Genomic DNA, 20421 nt, shown 5'->3' on the forward strand with positions numbered 1-20421 from the left:
GCGGCCGGGCCGTCCTTCAGCGGGCACCGCGCAGGGGCGGGGCTGCACGGGCGCGGGGCTGAACGGCGGCGGCAGCGGCGGCGGCGCGGGCCGGGCGGGGCGGGGCGGGGCAGGGCAGGTCGGTGCTGCGGGCCGTGCGGCTCCGGGGGGCGGTGGAGGCGCGGTCCGTTTTCAGCGGTGCTGTTCCGTCCGGAGGGACTGCGGCAGGTGCGCGCCGGTGGGGCCTTACTGCGGGCTGCGGGTGGGGCGGGGGGCGGCACCGCCGGGCCGGGCTGCGAGCGGGGGCTCAGCGCGGGATGCGGGGCTCCGGGGGGCGGTGCTGCGGAGCAGCGGGGAGCGGCGATCCCGGCCCGCTGCGTGCGGGCGACGTTGGTATCGCCCCGTTTGTCCGTCCGCTGCCCCTCCGCGTTCCCGTGGGCGATCCGGGCCGTCACCGCCCCCTCGATGCCGCCCCTCCCCGGGGACGGGACAACGGCTCCGGGCGTGTGGGCTGTACGGGGGGAGAAGCGGAGCGGTGCCGTCCGTAGGGCCGAGCGGCGGTGCGGGGTGGGAGCGCTGGGTTGGGGTCGGTTGAGGAGACGCTGCGGTTGCCCGATGCACCGCGGAGAGGAAGTTTACGTTTAGGCGTTATCCGTGTTTATGCTGTGAGCCGTCGCTCGTTGCCCAAAGGTGGGGGTTTATCTCCGACCGAGGAATAATATTTATGTCTGCAGACTAAATAACGCCGTCCTTGCGGTTTGCCTGGGTGCTCTGCTCGGGTTGGGTGACTGAATGTGGAAGGAAGGGATGCCATTCAGAGGGAGCTCAGCAGACTCAAAAGGTGGGCCTGGGTGAACCTGATGAGGTTCAACACAATAAAGTGCAAGGTTTGGCACTTGGGCCGGATGGATCCCAGGCATTTATACAGACTGGAAGGAGCAGTCCTTGGGAGCAGCCCTGCAGAGAAGGACCTGGGGGTCCTGGTGGATGAAAAACTGAACATGAGCCAGCAGTGTGTGATTACAGCTTGGAAAGCAAATGGGATCCTGGGCTCCATCAGCAGAGGGGTGGCCAGCAGGGACAGGGAGGTGATCGTCCCCCTCTGCTCTGCTCTTGTGAGGCCCCACCTGCAGTGCTGTGTCCAGGTCTGGAGCCCCCAGTACAAGAAGGACAGAGAGCTGTTGGAGAGGGTCCAGAGGAGCCACAAAGATGATCAGGGGGCTGCAGCACCTCCCTATGAGGACAGGCTGAGGGAGCTGGGCTTGTTCAGCCTGGAGAAAAGAAGGCTGCAGGGTGACCTCATTGCAGCCTCAGTACCTAAAGGGAGCCTACAAACAGGAGGGGAATCAACTCTTGGAAAGGGGAGATAACAGCAGGACAAGGGGAAATGGTTTGAAATTGAGGGAGGGAAGATTGAGGTTGGATGTCAGAGGGAAGTTCTTTGCTATGAGAGTGGTGAGGTGCTGGAACAGCTGCCCAGAGAGGCTGTGATGCCCCATGCATCCCTGGAGGTGTTCAAGGCCAGGTTGGATGGGGCCCTGGCAGCCTGGGCTGGTATGAAATGTGGAGGTGTGTGGCAGGGGGTTGGAGCTTTGTGATCCTCGAGGTCCCTCCCACACTGGGCCATTCTGTGATTCTGTAATGTAAGGGGCAGTGAGTCCTGCGGGGCTTCCAGACCTCGTTGTGATGTGAAATGGGATGATGGTGCTTCTCTTGGGTGATGGGACCAGGCAGCACAGGACAGCGGTGAAACAGAGCTGCCACAGTTTGTTCATAAGGGCTGAGAGGAGGGATGTGTCCCTGTGCAAAGGGGCTCGGGGGTTGGTGCTGCTGGGGCTCAGAGCTGTGTGTTCATCAGCTCTTTGGGCCGAGTGCTGTGCAGAGCTCAGCACAGCCACAGGGCTGCTGCCGTGTGAGTGCTGCTCTGCTTCGCTTCTGGGAGTGCACACAGGGTGTATTTCAGGGCAGGGCTTGTTTCTCTTGTGAAGCTGATTAAAGAGTGTAAGCAGGGAGGCACGTTAAGAATAGCACGGCTTATTTCTTCTAATGCAGAAGTGTGAGTCACAATGGGGGCATTTAGCATATAGAAGCGATTAGTGCCTGCAGTGGCTGCAGCTGCTGGTTGCCCTTTGCCACTCGGGGCGGAAGGAGCTTCAGCATCACTGCTTTGGGAGCAGAGTGCAGCTCTGTTTTGCTGGGGCCTGTGTTGGCTTGCAGCCCCTTGGTGCTGGGCTCAGAGCAGCAGCAATGATGGGATGGCCCTGTAGAGGCTGTAGGAAGGCTGCCCTTCTGTGCAGCTGCTGCCCAAAGCTGAATGGTGAGAGATCTGCCTGATGAGCAGGGCTGCCACAAAGCAGACCTGTGATTTCTCCTGCTGTGCGAAGGCTGCTTAGTGCTCTGCAAGCAGAACTTTCTGTTCCCAGCAACTGGAAAACTGCTGTGGTGCAAACAAGACAGAACTTGTGTTTGGGCATGATTCTCCAGAGGCACCGCTATGCAAATGGGTTGTGAAGTAGCAAAGGCTCCAGAAAAATGGGAGTTCAGCTGAATGTTGTGGCTGCTGGGATTGTGGGGGTTAAACCCTCCTGCTGACCTCTGCTGTGGGGTTGGAGGTCTGAGGGGCTCTTTTGTCGCAGGGTGTTTTCTGACCAACCTGCAGAGCATGAGACTGTCAGCATGAGGAATATTTCCATCGGGGATGAGGGTTTAGTAGGAGAAATGATTGTTGTTGTTTGCTAGTAAAGTAATATAACATAGAGGTGTAGTAGAGGCCAGTGAAAGTGTGTTGGCAGAGATATAGAAGAGGTGAAAAACAGCTTTCTGTGCATGGAGTTCAGGTGTTGAATCCTCATTCTTGCATGAGCAGTGAAGTTATGTTTCATAAATGATGGCAGTATTGAAAGAATAGTAATTAAATGCATGCTTTCAGTGGCATTGATTTTCCTTTTTCTTTTTTTCCTTTGGGCCTGTTCCATTAGCAGTGCAGGATGGCATTCCTCCGACACGTACTGCAATGCTAAGCTCACCATTGGGTTTGTGGAGGTGGCCCAAGTTGGGCTGCGTTCATCACTGCCTTCAGCCTCAGTGCTGTTTGCAGCTGTGGGATCCAGATGTGCAACCCACAGTAGCACTGCTTCTAAATATCCCTGCTCTCCCATTAACTGGTTCCTGGGGAAGGTTGTGCTGTTGCATTGGCCCTTAGGCTCTGCCTGCACCGTCTGGGTGTTCATATGTTCGTGACCCTTTGGGAAGAGGTGAAAAATGAATCTTCTGCAACTGGTCTGTGGAGCAGAGGAGAGCAAAGCGTTTGTGTTGTGTATGCTCTGCTTTCCCACAGGGAAGCTGCAGGCTGGAAAACTGGGAGCTGAAGTTAAATAGAGATTATGCGTCACAACTTCATGTGCGAGGTGTTTCTGTGTGTATTGATATTCTGCCTTCTGTTTTTCAGGTTTTCAGGATGAATCTGGAAAAACTCAGCAAACCAGAGCTACTGACACTGTTCAGCATTCTGGAGGGAGAGTTAGAAGCAAGGGATCTTGTCATAGAAGCCTTAAAGGTATGTTGTAAGTGCCCTGATAAGGGACAAGTGTCAACAGCGCTACTGGTTTAGGATCCTGTCTTAGTACCAACAGTATTAGATAATAAATTTGTATATTGCTCTGAGCCTCCAAATCTGTTGTAAGCTTGCTGCAAGAGGCGTTTCAGTGTTTAGCTGCAGTGCTGCGTGTGTGCTTTCATCAGTTCTGATAAAGAGTTCTGCTGTCCTGAGAAAAGAAGAAGGTCTGTTAGACTTCCTCTGCTGGTTGTGTTCTGACTTAGTAGGGAAGGAATCCTAAAGCAGAACTTCCCTCCAGGAGGGAGCACAGATGAGTTCTTTGCTGAGAATGACATCACACGAAGAAAAAAGCCTCCGTGGCTTTGCATTATGCTGAGCTGATGTGGGCAGGTGCTGCTGGCAGAGGCAGTGCTGTGTGTCCCTCCTGACTCCTCTTTGACCCCCCCCTGCTCTGGGGTGCTTTGCTGGCACTCGACCTGAGGAACTGAAAAATTCCCCTTTGGCTGGAAACCATTTTGTTGCTTGTTTTCCCCTTAGTGGATTGAGGTCTCTCTGGCTGTGTTGTGATGGCACCTTCCCTGCTGCAGTGTGAGGCAGGAGTGGCTGTCGTGCATTCTCCATGATTGCCACAGATATCCGGGGGATGCTGAGTGCTGACAAACCTGATTTTCATCCGTGATTTGGTGCTGCCAACCAACGATTGCATCTGTTTATGCTCTGACAGCTGTAATTATTTGAGTACAGCAATGAGCTCAGGTGGGAACAGGCTCCTCCCGGCATGGCTGTGCAGCTCTGCTGGGTGTGCACTCACAAAGGGCTGTCGGAGGGACCATTATTCCTGTCCTGTCACACGTTGTCACCAATAAGAATTAAGGTGTTCTGCAGGTTTGATCTGTCGGCAGTCAGACACGCATTGCTCAGTAATGCCTGTAGCTGGCTATGTGCAAATCCTTCTCTAAACTGCACCAGCACTTGTTGTGGTTAGGCCACATCTAGCTAACACAAATAGCAGTTAATCTTTCTGGTTTGCTCGTTAAAATTAAAGCATTCACCATCCAGGAGGAGGATATGGATTGTCACGGGTCTGTCTGCACGAGATGCAGGCAGTACCAGCGTGTGGTTTCAAATCTGCTGTTTGTTTTCCCATGCTAAATGTAATGCTGACAGTTTCAGTTCTTGCTGAGCAGCTTCCACTTGGTGCTGGTTGTGCTTTGTTGCGTTAAGGCTCTTGGCTTCCCTCTTGTAATGCTCAGCTTCGTGCTGTTGTCGTGCCCTTGTGTCTTTATTAGGTGTTTCTTGGCGATTTGCCCCCGCTCCTTAGGAAGGAATGAACAAAACACTGCCTTTGGCAGCCTGAGTTTTATCTGTGCTGGGTGAGACTTGTGTGGATTGGAAACCTTGGGGTGAGCATGCATGGGGTGCAGGCTGCTTGGTACTGGTGCACTGGAACAGGTTGCCCAAGGAGGCTGTGGATGCCCCATCCCTGCAGGCATTCAAGGCCAGGCTGGATGTGGTTCTGAGCAGCCTGGGCTGCTGGTTGGTGACCTGCACACAGCAGGAGGGTTGAAATGAGACGATCATTGTTGTCCTTTCCAACCCAGGCCATCCTGTGTCATTTCTGGCCTTTTGAACTGTTCTTGCGTTTGGTGAACTTTGGTACTGATGTCTGAAGGAAGCACGGTGCCATGAAGAAATCCCATCCTCTAGAGTGGTTCTGTGCCTCCCATTTCAGGGAGCAGCATCACAGGGCTGCACCTCACTCTAACCTGGCTTTACTTCAACTTCCTTACTGCTTTCTCAGAGAGGAAAACTACTCAGGAGACAGGGCTCTGTAATTATGGCACGTCAGTAGGAGTGGTTGAGGTGCTGTCAGGTACAGCTTTGCCCCTTTAAAACAGTTGGGATACTCACTCTTACTGCCATTTTATTTTGCTGATGGTAGCTTTGCCATGTAGGAGCAGCACTGCTGCCTTCCCAAACCACGTGCAGTGCACACAGGGAAGCACAGAGGACCACTGCAAGGAACGTTGCTCCATTCCATAGGTATTCCACGCACACCTTCCTGTTGAAGTTTAACCTGCAGTTCTCTCCTGCAGGAGGAGTTTAACACGGTTGAAATACCTTTTGGCACAGATTGCCTGGGACTCATAACTGAGGAGTAATTAAATGAAAGCTGTAACCTGGTGGTTGCACAGCTCCAAACGCCAAGCTCTCCCTGGGCTGCTTTGACCTCCAATTCAAGTTTAATACTTCTGACCCCTTTGGGTTCTTGAGACAGACCCTGTGTTACCTTGGAGGAAAGAGCAAGAGCTTGCATAGGAAAAGTGCCTTAATTTGTCAACTTGTAATTTGATTATAGCACAGCCTGCACTAATTGATATCCTGTGTGCTTAAAGGAAAGCATTCACCATCTGGCATTTAGCAGAGGATCCATGCGCACAGATGACAGATCCCAAAATAGCTTTCCCCTTCCATGAGGTCCCCCTGCCTGGCACTTTGCTCCTCCACACTTCAGTCCTGCCTGCACAGTTCCAGGGCTCATCTGGGGAGGTTTGGAGGGCGATGGAGGCACTGCTCAGGTGCTTGGATTCAGATCATAAAGAGCAGTTGTTAGGTCATCTCTAATTAATGCCTCTCCCTATTCCAACTTGCCCTCGCTGTCTTCTCTGTTTAACCAAAAATCGCTTCCTGTCTACTGCATAAATCTCAGTGTTCTCTGCAGAGCAGCCCTTAAATCTCCTTTCCTGTCGTTGTAATCATATCTAAATCATCCAAAAAACCCAGATGCTGTCGGGTTGCACAACGCTGCGGGCAGGGCTCTCACTCTGCATGCAGAAACTGCTGGTGGGTTTGCTGAGAGCCATTTGGTATTTCCCTGTCTGTGTGGGTAATTCAGAGCACAGTTCCCTGCTCCTCAAATGAGAGTTCTCTGCACGCTGGAAATGAAGTTGTTTATTTTTGGAGAACAGGAAGCAGCTTTCTGGCAGATTCCTTTGTGGTAAGGTCGGAGGCAATATGCATTGGAGCAGAAACTGTTTTGTGCTGAGGACCGTGAGCTGGAGTTCCTTGCTTCCCTTCCAACCTGGGTAATTGGCAGTATTAACGCACTGCACAATTAAATGTCCATTTGTCAGTGGCTTTGCAAGTTTACTTACAGTGCACAAACAAACAAAAGCATCGACCTCTCTGTTTCAATAGGAAAAAGTTCAGCAGTGTAAAAACCCACTACAGGTGCTGCTAATCTCTTGCAGATGGGGCAGGGTGGGCTTATAGAGCAGCTGAGATCCAGCAGGGCTCTGCACGATCTGCAACGCCGGCTTTTCTGACTGCTGTTCTTACAGCTTTGGGGGCTGGCACTGAGATGGGGAGCTGCAGTTCTGTGCCACTCCGTGTTTGCTGAGAACATTTCTCACATTGCTCAGAGCTGATAACAGCCCTCCCGTGGGCACGTGCTCCTGTTGGTTTGCAGCATGATGGTGGTGGTTCAGAGCACTGTGTGTGAGTGATATCCCTGCTGCATGCTGCCATCAGCACGGTGAGCTCCGCTGGGCCCCCGGCCCTGCTCGACTTCCAGGCTCCATGGAACAAAGCTAATAAGGAAGTTGGAGGCAGGGAGAAGCTATTTACAGATTATGCCACTCTGCAACATGAAGGAGGAACTCCTGTGCGTGTTTGTACTGCCTATGCAGTAACTGTGGTTAATTAACACATGTTTGTGTCGTGCCCTGAGTTAAATCCCACGCTCCGGCATCGCAGTCTGCGTCGTGTCCAGAAAAACACTTGGAAATTCCCCTCTTGGTGTTCCAGTAAAATGAGTTGTAAAAATTACTGAAGGCAGAGAAAATGCTGTCTCATAAACAAGGCTTCGGTAAAAGGAAATCTTTTATTAAAGGGGAAAAAAAAACAAAAAGATGGGAAAAATTCAGCCCAAAGCAGCACAGAAATCCCAGGAGAAAACAGTCTCTTGTTGCACAGTGAGGCTTTGCTTTGCTCGTCTGCACAGGAATCATCCCTCCAGCTCTGTCAGCTCTGGTTGTATTGGCAGCAGAAGCACAGATATTCGAGGTGATACAGAGATCTAATTGCAGGAGATTGCACCTTCCTTCTAAGAGCAGTGATGTTGTGGGATGTATGTAGAATGTCATCTCTGCTTTTGCAGATTGGATCTTGTATTCCTGGGTTAGCAGTGCTTTTTGAGAAATGATTTCTTTGCTCTGAAGCTCCGTTTCCAGTGGGTTTCTGTTACAGTCAGTGGGATCTGAGATCTAAGCTGATTCTTCCACGCTGAGCTCATTTGTGGAGTATTTCTCTCCCATCATTGAGCTGCTGCTGTTTGGAAAGTTGAACAAAAAGTGCATTTAAGACTGAATTCCAGTTCAGAGTGAAGGCTGCTGGAGCTGTTTGTGTGTAACCCTGGTATGATGGGAGGGCACTGGGGGAAAGGATGGCCCCAAAGCTGTGCAGGACCACCCTTGGGGTGACTGCAGTGTGGCGTTCCTGGGACTGTCCCCATCATCCTGATGGCTGTGGCACCTCATGGCCCTGCAGTACTGAGTTTCACCTGCAGAATCTGCATTTTCAGGTGTGCAGTGGCCCAGATGTCAAAGCAGCACCGTAAACCAGCAGTATTTGATGTAGGGGGAGCTGGTTACAGGGTATTTTTTGCACTTTGGACAGCTTTAATTCGTGTTGGTGCTCTGCTTCACATTCACATGCCATCAATGCTGTCACAGCTCATCTGGCTGTCGGGCTCCTTCAGGAAAGTACTGAGTTGCTCAAAACAGCGAGGAGGAACTTCTTTCCCAGCAGGAAATAAACTGCCTGACCTGCAGCAGAGCTCAGAGCCCAGTGCTGACCAGGAGCACGGGTGGGAGTGCAGCTATTTCTGCAGCCTCTGAATGCACGAGAACCAGAGGCTGCGTGCAGCAGGTGTGAATCTCACACAGGGTGGTAAATCCCAGCTCCTTGAGCTTTGATTGGGAAGAAGGACCAGAAGCAAACTGAAGGGCTGCCCTGCTGTCCAGCCAGGGGCACAGCACTGCTTGGGGCGTCCCCAGGGGCTCACCTGGTGGGCAGCTCCTCTGCCATGCCTGAGTCACTCACACATCCCCTGGACTCTTGGAGACAGGTTTGCTGGAGTCATTTTTATGAATTCTTCAGCATAGCTGAAGTTCCCCACCCCAGCACGAAGACAAAAAGGCTGTGTTTTTTCCTGTGATTCACTAACTCATGGGTGGCTCATTATCCAGGGCTGCCCTCCCATTTCCAGGGCTAAGCTTTTCCTTCCTCTTTTTTTTTTTTCTTTCCCCAAATGTAAATTTGGAATGATATCTTAAGCTCTGATCAAGCACAGAACCGTCACACCCAGCTTTCCCAGGAAGAGGTGAGCAGTGCTTGGGAGCATGTTTGTTTGCTGCAAGGGTTAGAATTCAGCTCCACATCAGCCTGATGGGACAAATGTCTCCGAGTGGGTTTGATTGTGGAGGAGACGTGGAGAGAGAAGTGCTTTTGTTGTTCCTTTTTCCAAGGCAACCCATACGTTTTTCCCTTAGAGGGAGCAATGGTTGCCTTTGGTTGCTATTTTTTTCCCATGCTCATCACGTGGCTGCATCTTAGAGTATAAACAGGACTGAGAAGTCTCTGTTGGTATTTGAAATAAAGATTTAATGTGCATCACGTCTGTCCTCTGAGCTATACAGTTCTGTTACATCAGCTTGCTTTTCTGCTCCAGCTGCAGTGTCTGGAGCACCACTCGCTGCTCTATGCTTGAGGGAAGCATTTTATTTCTCAGTGCTGTTTATTGAGATGTCAGAAAGCACCCGTTGCAATGAAAAGAGAGCAAAGAAAGAAGTATTTGTCAGTCAGACCGGGGCTCTCCTACCTAAAAGATGTCTTTAAGCAATCCTGTAAGAAATGGGTGATGCTTGGTGATGGTTTGCCCTTCGTGTTCCTGCTGAGGAAGTGCACAGCGATGCTGACGTTGTTCTGTGCTCAAAGTGCCTTCATCAGCAATGTCATAGAATCACAGAATGGCCTGGGTTGAAAAGGACCTCAAGGATCATCCAGTTCCAACCCCCTGCTGTGTGCAGGGTCACCAACCAGCAGACCAGGCTGCCCAGAGCCACATCCAGCCTGGCCGTGTCCATCCATGGCCCATGGGGCCCATCTCCACATGGACATGGGCTGCCCTGCTCAGGGGGTCAACTGCTTGACTGCCTTCTGCCATACGAATTACTGCCTTGTTCTCATCTGTGAGCTAAGTGCTTTTAACTTGACACAGCAGATAATGGGCCATCATGTGTCAGACTGCTGGCATTTCTTTACCTTTAAGTAGAAAATCAGGGAAGGGGGGTCTGAACTATCAATGATTTCCTTTTATCGTTTAGCAAGGGTTGTATTATAAGTATATTGAAATGCAAATTTGTTTTGATACGGCAGGCCCAGCACAGAGACACCTTCATTGAAGAGCGCTATGGAAAGTACAACATCAGTGATCCATTAATGGCTTTGCAGAGAGATTTTGAAGCCCTGAAGGAGGCAAATCATGGTGAAAAGCAGCCAGTATGCACCAATCCCTTATCCATCCTGAAGGTGGTGATGAAACATTGCAAGAATATGCAGGAAAGGATGTTATCCCAACTAGCTGCTGCAGAAAGCAGGCACAGAAAGGTATGTTTTGCTTCAAATAAGCTGTGCAGAGTTTAGTAGTTGCATTTTGAAAATGTGTTGCTTTCAATAAAAACACTGAAATGCCTTGGATTTTGGTGACTGAAAGGACTGTGCACCTTCATGAGAGCTTTTTGCCACTCTGCGTGATGCAACTGGGAGGCTCAGCAACTGCAATGATAACATTTGAAATGCATTCAAGAGGTTTCTGTTAAGAACATGCAGAAGGAATTAGCTTGCCCAGAACCAAGAGATGTAGTACCAAATGTCAGAGAATTCCTGGATGGTTGAATTCTCAGCAGACATATCACTGTTCTCCATGATCATCAAGGATCTGGTACCACTATTTATGGGAGAGTGCCTCCTATAAGATGACTTTCTTGACACAGTGTGACATGGCCAAAGCTGCTTTTCGTGCTGTTTGGTCTCTTTAATAACTCACTTGTACATGAAGTGTACCTTGGATGTGGTGCCATCAGTGATTTTCTATCAGGCTTCTTCCCATAGGTTTGCCCCTCTGGCACGCCTGAGTTTATTAGAGGAGGATAAAGCCACAGTGTACAGAACTCAAAGCCCCACTACACTGCATTCTCTTTGTGTAACTACTTAGCTCTTAAGAAAACAAACACACAAATCTGTGTTTACATGGGGTTATTCTTGTCCTGCAGTAAATCTCAGCAAGCCAAATGGTGAAATATTTGGTTCTGCTGCCTGGTCGGGGCTGAGAGGAAATACCCAAAAGTGTGTCACTGGAATCTGCTCCTGGGAGGAGCCCTCAGGTGCATCTTTAGGACCTGCATTGCAGCACTGTGTCTCAACCTCTTCACACACGATCCTAGAATGGCCTGGGTTGCAAAGGACCTCAATGCTCATCCAGTTCCAACCCCCTGCTGTGTGCAGGTCACCAACCAGCAGCCCAGGCTGCCCAGAGCCACATCCAGCCTGGCCTTGAATGCCTGCAGGGATGGGGCATCCACAGCCTCCTTGGGCAACCTGTTCCAGTGCCTCACATACTGTAAAGTAGCTGGGATTTTGCCTTTGCTTGCATCAGAGTGGCACCCAGCAGCTAGCTTTACAGCGCCAAATTCAAGTGTATTTTTAGCTACTGCATCTGTTTTGATGGGGATAAGACAGAGCAAGGTTCTTTCAGTCTGTGAGGAGTGTGAAGCATTCCTGATGCAGAAACTTCACAGTGATGTGAGCAGCCAGCTGGACTTCCCATTGCTGTGCTGAGTGCTGGCAGCTGGAGCTCTCAGCTGCCCCTTGGTGCTGGGAGTCATGGGAAGCATGATGTGTGTCACCTTTCAGACAAGAATCCAGCTAAATATTCACAGGAAAATCAGATTTCCCCTCCCCTCCCCCCTTTTCCTCTAATAAAAAGGTTCCCTGTGTACTTGAAAGATATGCAAGCATTGTTTGGAAGCCTAAATTGCAGGAAGACTGAGAAGCTGCTGTAAATTCCTGGTGACTGCTTTTTGGAAAGCCTGGAGGTCTGGAGGGTGATGCAAACTTACCCAAGAGACTCCACCATATTTGGCTTTCTTCTTGTTGAGTTAATAGAATTTCAGTTCATCTAATTCAGCATAAAAACTGAAGGAGCTCCTTAACTGGGTCCTTATGGCAAGCAGTTGCATTTCAAGAGCTCATCTTCTTCTGAAGTGGAAGAACAAATGAATGTTCTTTAAAATAAACTTCGCTCTGCAGTCCTCAAATGGGGCAATCTGTGTGCAAATTGCAGCCTGTGGTGCCCTGTGCTCTGCTCCTGCTGGCTTTGTTGGAGGTGCAGACAGGAGGTGCTGATGAGGGCACAGTGCAGCCAGTGGCAGGTAAGGTACAGCCTTGTGACAGATGACACGAGCCTCTGGAGCACAAAATGCAGCCTGGCTCTTAGAGAATAAAGTGGGGACTTGTGAAGTGTGGGATTTTTTCTTGTTTCTTTCTGGCCCAACTATGAAATAATGACAGTGTGACTTGTTGTGCTCAGATGCCTGAGGCCACAGTGGTGGCTCTTTCATATAAGCTGGCTGCAGAGCGGGCGCAGGTCTCTGTGTTTTGCTCAGCCTTATGAGCACAGCAGGGCACTATGGTGACCAATGTTTGTTTGGCAGGTGATCCTGGACCTGGAGGAGGAGAGGCAGAGGCATGCCCAGGACACGGCAGAGGGAGATGATGTCACCTACATGCTGGAGAAGGAGCGGGAGAGGCTCACCCAGCAGGTACAGCCTTGTGGCTACTGGGGCCAGATCACACCTCAGTGTCAAAAGAATATCAGGGTCTTGCTGCTCTGTAAGGCTACCCCAGCTTTTATTATTTCAATAGGAAAAGCAGCCTTAGTTTTCTGGTAAGCTGTTTGTAGATGAGTGCTTTGCAGTCTTACTTCAGCCTGAAATCTGTGTGGTTCTCAAGAGCAGAGCTCTGCTCACAAGTGATGATGCTTTCTAGTACTCGAAAATGAGAATAAGTCATGAAAGGTCTCCTAGGGGGGTTGTTCAGAGATTATAATAAATATTTAAGCTGCTATTTTCCGTTACTGAAGCACTGCAGGCTTTAATAAACATACATAACACATCAGCACTTTAAGTGCTTCTAAAAGGCAAACTGACAAAGCAGTAAATGGGGTGGAAGGAAGATTTGCTTCAGATCACCTGCTCAGATCAGTTCATGGCAGCTGCGTGCAGCTCACTGCCAACTGAATTCTATATGCAGTGTAACTACTGGTAAGTAATAATCCTTAATACACGTGAGCAGAGCTCCTTGTTGTACAAGGCTGTCCTGCAGACACCAGAGGCAGAACTGCTTTATTCATCTTAGGCACGGCCATCTTTTTCTGGGGAATATTTCCAACACGTGTAGTAACCCCTTTTGCTTTTGGGTTGTTGGGCTTTGTTTGCTTTCAGGAGGTGTTGTGTTTCCCTTACAGTCTTCCTTTGCTTCTTTCTTCCAGCTGGAGTTTGAAAAATCCCAGGTGAAAAAGTTTGAGAAGGAGCAGAAGAAGCTCTCGAGTCAGTTGGAGGAGGAGAGGGCACGCCACAAGCAGCTGTCCTCCATGCTTGTTGTAGAGTGCAAGAAAGCCACTGCCAAAGCAGCAGAAGAGAGTCAGAAGACGGCAGAACTGAGCTTGAAATTGGAAAAAGAGAAGAGTAAGGTGAGTAAGCTGGAGGAGGAGCTGGCGTCCAAGAGGAAGCGGGGCTTACAGATGGAAGCACAAGTAGAAAAGCAACTCTCGGAGTTCGACATTGAAAGAGAACAGCTGAAAGCCAAGCTGAACAGAGAAGAGAACCGTACAAAAGCACTGAAAGAAGAAGTGGAATCTTTGAAGAAAGCCCTGAAAGAGCTGGAGGCTGCTTGCCAGGAGCACGGTCCTACTGAGCCTTCGCAGCCAAGTGTCTCTGTGACGTCCAGAGGCACTGCTACTGACAGCCCTGCCATCAAGTCTGTGTCATGCCAGACAGAGTTTCCACAAGCAGACCGAGCAAATCCTGCTGGTGCAAGCAAAGCTGTGCACACTGCATTTCCCAGCCCTCCTACACCTACTCATTCCCATGCGAAATCCAACGGTCATTGCGACACTGACACTCAAGCAGGTGGTGAGCAGCCGCAGGCAAACGCTGCGGAGAGCCAAGTGCAGAAGGAGAAACCCACTGGGGCAACACCAGAGAACACAGTTGAGAATGGAAGTTCTCCCCTAAGAACGGAGTCACCGGTGCACCTGCTGGCCCAGCTCCCTTCCAGCGGGGTTTCCCTGTCTCCCAGCAGCACGGCTGCCTCCTCCCTCACCCCGTCTCCGTGCTCCTCACCCGTTCTGAGCAAACGCTTGGTGGGAGCTCCTGCAGGCAGCCCTGGTTACCAATCCTCCTACCAGGTGGGGATCAATCAGCGCTTCCATGCAGCTCGGCACAAGTTTCAGTCTCAAGCTGAACAGGACCATCAGTGCAGCGGCCTGCAGAGCCCACCAGCACGGGATCTGTCTCCGACTCTAGCAGATAACTCTGCTGCCAAGCAGTTAGCACGCAACACGGTCACTCAGGTCCTGTCCAGATTTACCAGCCAGCAGGGACCGATTAAACCCGTCTCCCCTAACAGCTCACCTTTTGGCACGGACTATCGAAATCTGGCAAATGCTGTGAGCCCTAAAAGTGAATCTGGTCATTCTCCGAGCCCTGGCAAGGTTTCCAGCCCGCTCAGCCCGTTGTCTCCTGGGATTAAGTCACCGACCATCCCTCGAGTGGAAAGAGGGAACCCTCCACCCATTCCTCCAAAGAAACCTGGCCTGGCTCAGTCTCCTGCTGCTCCAGCTCCGCTCACCAAAGCCTCTTCTCAGTCATCCTCCCTGGGTGCTGCCATGGACGTGGCAAGCAGTTGCTCCAACAACGCTGTGGTGTCCAATGGCAAAGACATTGAGATCCTCCTGCCAACCAGCAGCTAGTCTCCAGCAAATGTGAACGTGACATTCCGTGGCTTAGCTGGAGCTGAGGCACTGTTTTTTCCACTCCGTGTTATTTATTTCCATAGTAGCAGAATCTGTCTGTATAAAGCATTTAGTATATTTTTTTTTTCCCTTTTTTAATAGGTAGGAAAATATTTTTGTTTATGAAGAAACCTTAACTACAGCTATATACAGCAGCCTCAAAACGTCTCATGGCAACAGTCAAATCAGTAACAGGAACCCTGCACTGGTCCTTAACCTATCAAGCTAAAGTGGGACTGAAACGCTACTTAGAAACTAAGCAGAAAAAGCTTCTGCAGACTTTTTACTCCAGATGAACATTTTATATATATATATAAAAAAAAAAGAAGTGCCTGAACTTAAGCCTGCATTCCAATATGAATGTGATCCTCTGGAAAAGGTGAGGATGGGGACCATCTAGCTGCAGGATCAAATCCTTCCGTGAGTCGTGAATGTTTAGGGGCGACACTGGTTTTGATTCTTTCCATTTGCTGCAGTTCAGTCAGCAAATGTCTGGTGGGATTCTGTAAGGCGAGCACCAAACTGCTGCGGCAGCCACAGCCACGCTGCATCCCTCAGGATGGCTTTTGGGAAGCAACGTGAGTTTCCTGGGGTAGAACTGAGCAATACAACCCGCTTTCCTTGCTGTGTGTGAGGCCAGTGAGGTGCTGGAACAGAGAACTGCAGGTGCCCCATCCTCAGAGGTCGGGTTGGCTGCCCTATTGATGTGCTGGGGGGGCACCCAGCCCAGGGTAGGGGTTGGCACCAGGTGGTCTTTAAGGTCCCCTCTGACCTCTGAGCCATTCTATCATTCTGCATTCAATGTCCAAGCAGTTTTTTTGCCTTCCTGTAGCACATCCCGCGTGCTTCGATGGCTGAACTCCAGGTTCTGGTGTGTCCCTTTTAATTTCCACTTTCTTTAAGCATTCTACTGTTGTGTGTAGAACTTCTGAGAAAAGGATCTTGCTATTACTTTATCAAGGTCTTGCTATTACTTGAAAACAAGAGAACCAAAACACTAGTCCATATGATACAGGTTTTTTCCAATGTGGGATCTTCTACTCTACACAAAAGCAATAATTCTGTTCATCATTTGCACCCATGGCATCCAGCTGACCTGGAGTTAGCTGTGGGTCTTTTGGCTTTCATTGGCTGCTGCAAATAGGGAACCAAATAATTGCTGTCCTGTGTGTGGGTAATGTCACACACACGTATTAAGTACACAGTGCATTATCAAAGTCTATTCTGGAGCCTTTCCTGAATAAAAAGAGAGCAGGGGAATCCTCTGAGATGAAAAATCATTTAGAGCAAGGGGCAGAGGGTGAAGTTTGAGGCGAGAAAAGCGATGTGGGCCGAAATGGGGCAGAGCAGCTGCTTCTGTGCAGGATATGCAGCCCTCACTGCGATGCTCTGCCCTCGTTCTGCATGCAGTGCTTGGCTCCATGCAGTCAGCAGTGCCTGTGGGCGATGCTGGGGGGTGGAGGCAGAGAGCAAAACCCTGAGTTCGTTTTTCAGGTGTTGGTTGCGAGCAGATCCTGCACTCAGAAGCATCAGGTTGCCTGCAGCCGGAGCTGCTTTCTCCTTCAGCCTCGTTAAATATTTAATTAAACAAAACACGTCCCACTTTGCCATAGGAGAAAACGCCCGGCTGCAGCTGGGAGGATGCACTGCTGTACCTTCATGAGTTCCCTGAGCTCTGGGTCTCCCTTTGCAGGACATCAGAGCTGTGTGCTGCTGTCGAGCGGCTGCTGCCCACAGGGCCCCTGCTGCCCTCCCTGCACAGACATTCAGATCCATTCCCATCTACCTTCAAGTCGTGCTGTTTGTGCCATAGTTCCTCACCCCTGGGAGCAGCAGCAGCCCTTTGGGAAGCACATTTACTCCTCTTTTTCAACACTCATAGCAGATTTGTTTTCTCCTCTCGGTGAGTGTAATCCTAGAGATGGATGGGCAGATGGGTTCAGGCCCTCATGTGGCTTTTGATTCAAAAGCAAGGCTTTGTATACACTGCTTTAACACGTTCCTTTGCTTTTACGTTGGTGTAAATTGTATTATCCCCCCTCCTTATAGCTCTATAGAGAGGCTATGATGAAGTTTATTAGGAAATGCACTGAGTACTGTTTCTTCTACTATATACTATGGGAAGGGGTATGCAGAAGAATGTATTTTTGCTAGCAGCCGATCTTTGGGGGGGGAATTAAGCACAAAGATGGCAGTGGCTCCATTTAACTCAGTGAGGAGCTTAAGGGTAGAATGTCCATGTAGACTCTGTGTGAAAGCAGCTAAATATCACTCCTAGAACTCACACCTGTTACAAGCAAGAGTTGTCACTGGAGAACGGAGTATAATGAAGTGCAAAGACGCGTGCTCTAGTATTAATCCATTAACACTTGTACATTTGTAAAGCCAAACGTACCGAGCTGAAGTCTTTAATCTTATAGCTGACGGCATTAAACGTGTTAAACATTCGTACGATCAATAAAGGATTTTATTTTTAACATTGCTCGAGCTGCCCTTTGGAGCTGTGAGCCGTGCGGGGTCCGGCATTGCTCCCCCCGCTGCGGGGAGTGGGAAGGATGCGGCTTTCGGTGCTGCTGTGCGGGTTGGTCGTTCATCTCTGAGCGCTGCGGTGCTGCCAGAGGCGGAATGCGAGCCTGGAGCTGCTGGAATGCGACGAACCTTCCTATAAACAACGACGCCCGTCGCGCTTTCGGGCGGTGCCGCGGTGCGTGCGGGCGGCACTGACTCATCGTCCCCGCACACTGCACCCATTCAGCGCCCGGGGTGAACCCAGGGCCACAGCCGTGCAAAGCCCGGCACAGAGCGGCTCTGTTTTGCCGGTGAGGGCGGCGGGCAGAGCTGTGACTCACAGTTTCTCTATGTCAGCAGTCAGTCCGCTCCCGTGTCTGCCCGCGCCCGGGGCTGCGCTGGGAGTGCGGGGTTCGCTTTGGAGTGAGGGCTGCGGGCTGTGGGTTGTTGCCGGGTTCTGTTTTGGAGAAAAGAAGAACGCGTCTTCGTTCGGTGCACGGATGGTCCTGTTTCACCTGGAATCAGCTGCTTTTGTACGTGCCGCTGGGGGCAATGCTGCGGAGCGGCTCTGCTCCGGCGGCAGAGAGGGGCAAAACGAGGTGATTCCGGCCCAGGCCGGGATGAGGAGCGCAGCAGCGGCCCCAACCGGGTGAGAAGGCTGGGTGCACATGGATGATCCTCGGCGGCTGCGGAGCGGAGCTCAATGCAGCGGGCGGCGCTCCCGCAGCGCTCCCTGCAGGCGCGGGGCGATGTGCCGCACGAGCGGAACCGCCGCCGGCCGCCAGGGGGCGCTGTGTGCGCGGGGATGGCAGCGCGCGTCCCGTTGCGGTGCCGCTGAGGTTCTGCTGCCCCGCATCGCCTCGCTGTGACCCAGCCCGGTACCGTGCGCTGTTTGCACAACCCGGACCCGCTTTGGGCGCCGAGAGCCGCTGTGAAAAGTCTTCCTGCGATCGGCCTAGCGGCAGCAGAGATGCCGGGCGAGCGAGAGCTGCTTGCCCCGTTGCTGCCGATCGCCCCCGGGGACGGCTGCGTGCTGCAACCCCTCCTCGGAGCTCCTTGCAGTGCTGTGCGTTTGCCGCTGCTCTGTGTTGCTCTTTCCGTGCACCTGCAGGGCCACAGGTACGGCGGGGCTGGCAGGAGGTAATGCAGCACGAAGCAGAACAGAGAGCTGACGGTCTCATCCTGCTCCCAAAGAGGACGGGGCTTCCGGGAGCCTTCCGCGACCACAGCTGCCTCTCATCCGCAGGAGCCTCCCAGGGCAGCGCTTGATTAATGTTTTGTCACAGGAGGACGGCAAGAAGCTGCCATTAATAAATGCCCGTTCGGGGCAACGCCGCCGTGCCGTCCGTTCACGCTGTGCCGGTGCTGCGCCGCGTGGTGCTGCGTTATGGGGCCGGGGGCAGCGGGTTGGGGTCAGCGCTGTCTGCCAGCAGGCATCGCCCGCGGAGGCTGTTTGTTTTTGTAGCAGCTGGATGTGTCTGGGAGGGATGGGAACGTCTCCTGTCACCCGTGGGCCGGGAGGAGGGCCGGCAGGGCAGGGATAAAACTCCTGACAAGTTTGGACTAGAGGGCGAGTTGATTAGCTGAGAGATGAAAATTCACAGCTCCGCTCTCGCGGGCCATGAGCTGCCGGAGATGTGTTTATGTGAGCGGAAGGCACCGCACAGGCGGCTGCGCCCCACGGCCGGGTCGGGGCAGGGCAGAGCCTGGCAGTGCCGGGGAACAGCAGCTCTGCTCCGTGCACGAGGAGGAGGCTGCGCTTTGCATCACCGCTGCAGCGCAAATGCAGTTGGCCGCCGTGCATCCGGTGCTGCGTCCGTGCAAAGCGTTGAGGGCTGCGGTTGATGGGATCAAGCACAGCCCTGCGTTTGGCTGCTGGGAGGGGGCTGTGCTGATGGCTGTGGGGTTGGGGACGCGGACGTGGGCACCCCGTGCAGCTCTGCTGTTCGCTGCAGCCAAGGGTGAAGCAGAATGCAGCAGGGTGAGCATTGTCAGCTGATGGGCTGTGCTCACACCGTGTCTGATGGTACAGATTACACGATGATAGACAGAGATAAATGCATACAGCTGGAGGCAGGATCAATCCGTGCTCCACGATGTATAATTGTCTTGAAAATAAGATAATGACCGGCTCTTGGAATGCTTTGATCTTATCGGGAAGACAAGAAATACACTAATGGCTTTAATTAGACTTCAGGGATGAAATGAGTTCAGTCTCCTGGGTGAGCTACTTTATGGAATTGACCATTGGTAGGGGGTAGAAAAGCTTTAATCAGATTGAGGCCCTGTGATACCTGTGGTGGTGTGTGTCCGTGTGTGATATGTGGGGGCTGTGCTCAGTGTGTTGGGCTGCCCCGCCGTCCTGAGCCCTGCTCAGCTGCTCTCTGTGTGCTGGAGCTGTGGCCACTTTGTGCAGGACAAAGCCTATTGCTGTGCCCGTGTGTTCAAACAGAGCTTCTCCTGGGATGCAGCGCTCTGCTGGTTTTGTTTCTTGACTTCAAAAAGGGGGAATCAACCAACAATTTATCAAAAAGCAGCGGAGAATCTGGTGATTGTTTAATTTCACAACACAGGGCTACGGCCAGCTGCTCTGGCAGCAGGACAGCGCGCCGGCCACGCTCAAGCATCCTCAGTAAGCAATCCTCAATTACCACCGCTTAATTATTACACATAATGACTGCAGTCAAAGCAATGGGAAAGCTGCCGGCCTCTCCAGGAACGCATCTCTGCGTCGTCCCCCAGCACAGTGCAGTGCAGTGAGTGCTGCTAAAGGCACAGGGCTGACTCAGCGCTGACTCACAGCTCTGCAGTGCTGGGTGGGGTGCAGGCGGGGGGCTGGAAGGGGGGCTGAGGGCTGGGGGCTTCTTTGTGGGGGGTTCTGAGCTGCACCTGTGCTGCTGGCTGCACAGCTCTGCTCCGAGTGCTGGAGCTGAATGTGTGGCTGTTGTTCTTTCCAGTCTGTGTTTATGCCTTCTTGTTGTAACTACAGGTTGGGATTCTTTTGCAAGGTTAACGTTAGCTGTCGTGTTTGCCTTCTGTTAATTTGTTGGTCTTAATCAAGTGGCCAGAAATAGGCTTAATAACAAGAGGTGTTGCCAAGGAAAGCACAATTTCACTCTGTGTACTGAGCAGCCAGGTGCATGCATGGCAAACCTCTGGTGCAAGCCTCCAGTGCAAGCTTCTGGTACAAAGCTCTGGTGCAAACTTCTGGTGCAAGCCTCTGAGCACAGTGCTGCAGCTAGGG

General features: G+C 51.7%; 1 protein-coding gene across 2 annotated transcripts; it reads left to right on the plus strand.

Annotated features, from left to right (window-relative positions):
* Positions 1-108: 108 nt before the first annotated feature.
* On the plus strand, positions 109-17151 carry CTTNBP2NL (CTTNBP2 N-terminal like). 2 transcript variants are annotated; one of them, XM_048925756.1, is made up of 5 exons: positions 109-207; positions 3428-3535; positions 9974-10204; positions 12310-12417; positions 13146-17151. In XM_048925756.1, exons 2-5 carry the CDS (start codon positions 3437-3439, stop codon positions 14625-14627), a joined length of 1920 nt encoding a protein of 639 aa, XP_048781713.1. In that variant the 5' UTR covers positions 109-207; positions 3428-3436; the 3' UTR covers positions 14628-17151. The 2 variants fall into 2 exon arrangements, with proteins under 2 accessions (XP_048781713.1, XP_048781714.1); XM_048925757.1 differs by lacking the exon at positions 109-207 and adding an exon at positions 505-820.
* The last annotated feature ends 3270 nt before the right edge of the window (positions 17152-20421 follow it).

The sequence above is a fragment of the Lagopus muta genome, chromosome 24 (genome assembly GCF_023343835.1).
Source record: "Lagopus muta isolate bLagMut1 chromosome 24, bLagMut1 primary, whole genome shotgun sequence".
In the NCBI taxonomy this organism is placed as follows: domain Eukaryota; kingdom Metazoa; phylum Chordata; class Aves; order Galliformes; family Phasianidae; genus Lagopus; species Lagopus muta.

Coding starts and splice junctions, on each gene's coding strand:
- CTTNBP2NL (XM_048925756.1), top strand. CDS start 3,437: ATGAATCTGGAAAAACTCAGCAAACCAGAGCTACTGACACTGTTCAGC. Junction 10,205..12,309: donor CAGAAAGCAGGCACAGAAAG/GTATGTTTTGCT, acceptor TTTGTTTGGCAG/GTGATCCTGGACCTGGAGGA. Junction 12,418..13,145: donor GGGAGAGGCTCACCCAGCAG/GTACAGCCTTGT, acceptor TCTTTCTTCCAG/CTGGAGTTTGAAAAATCCCA.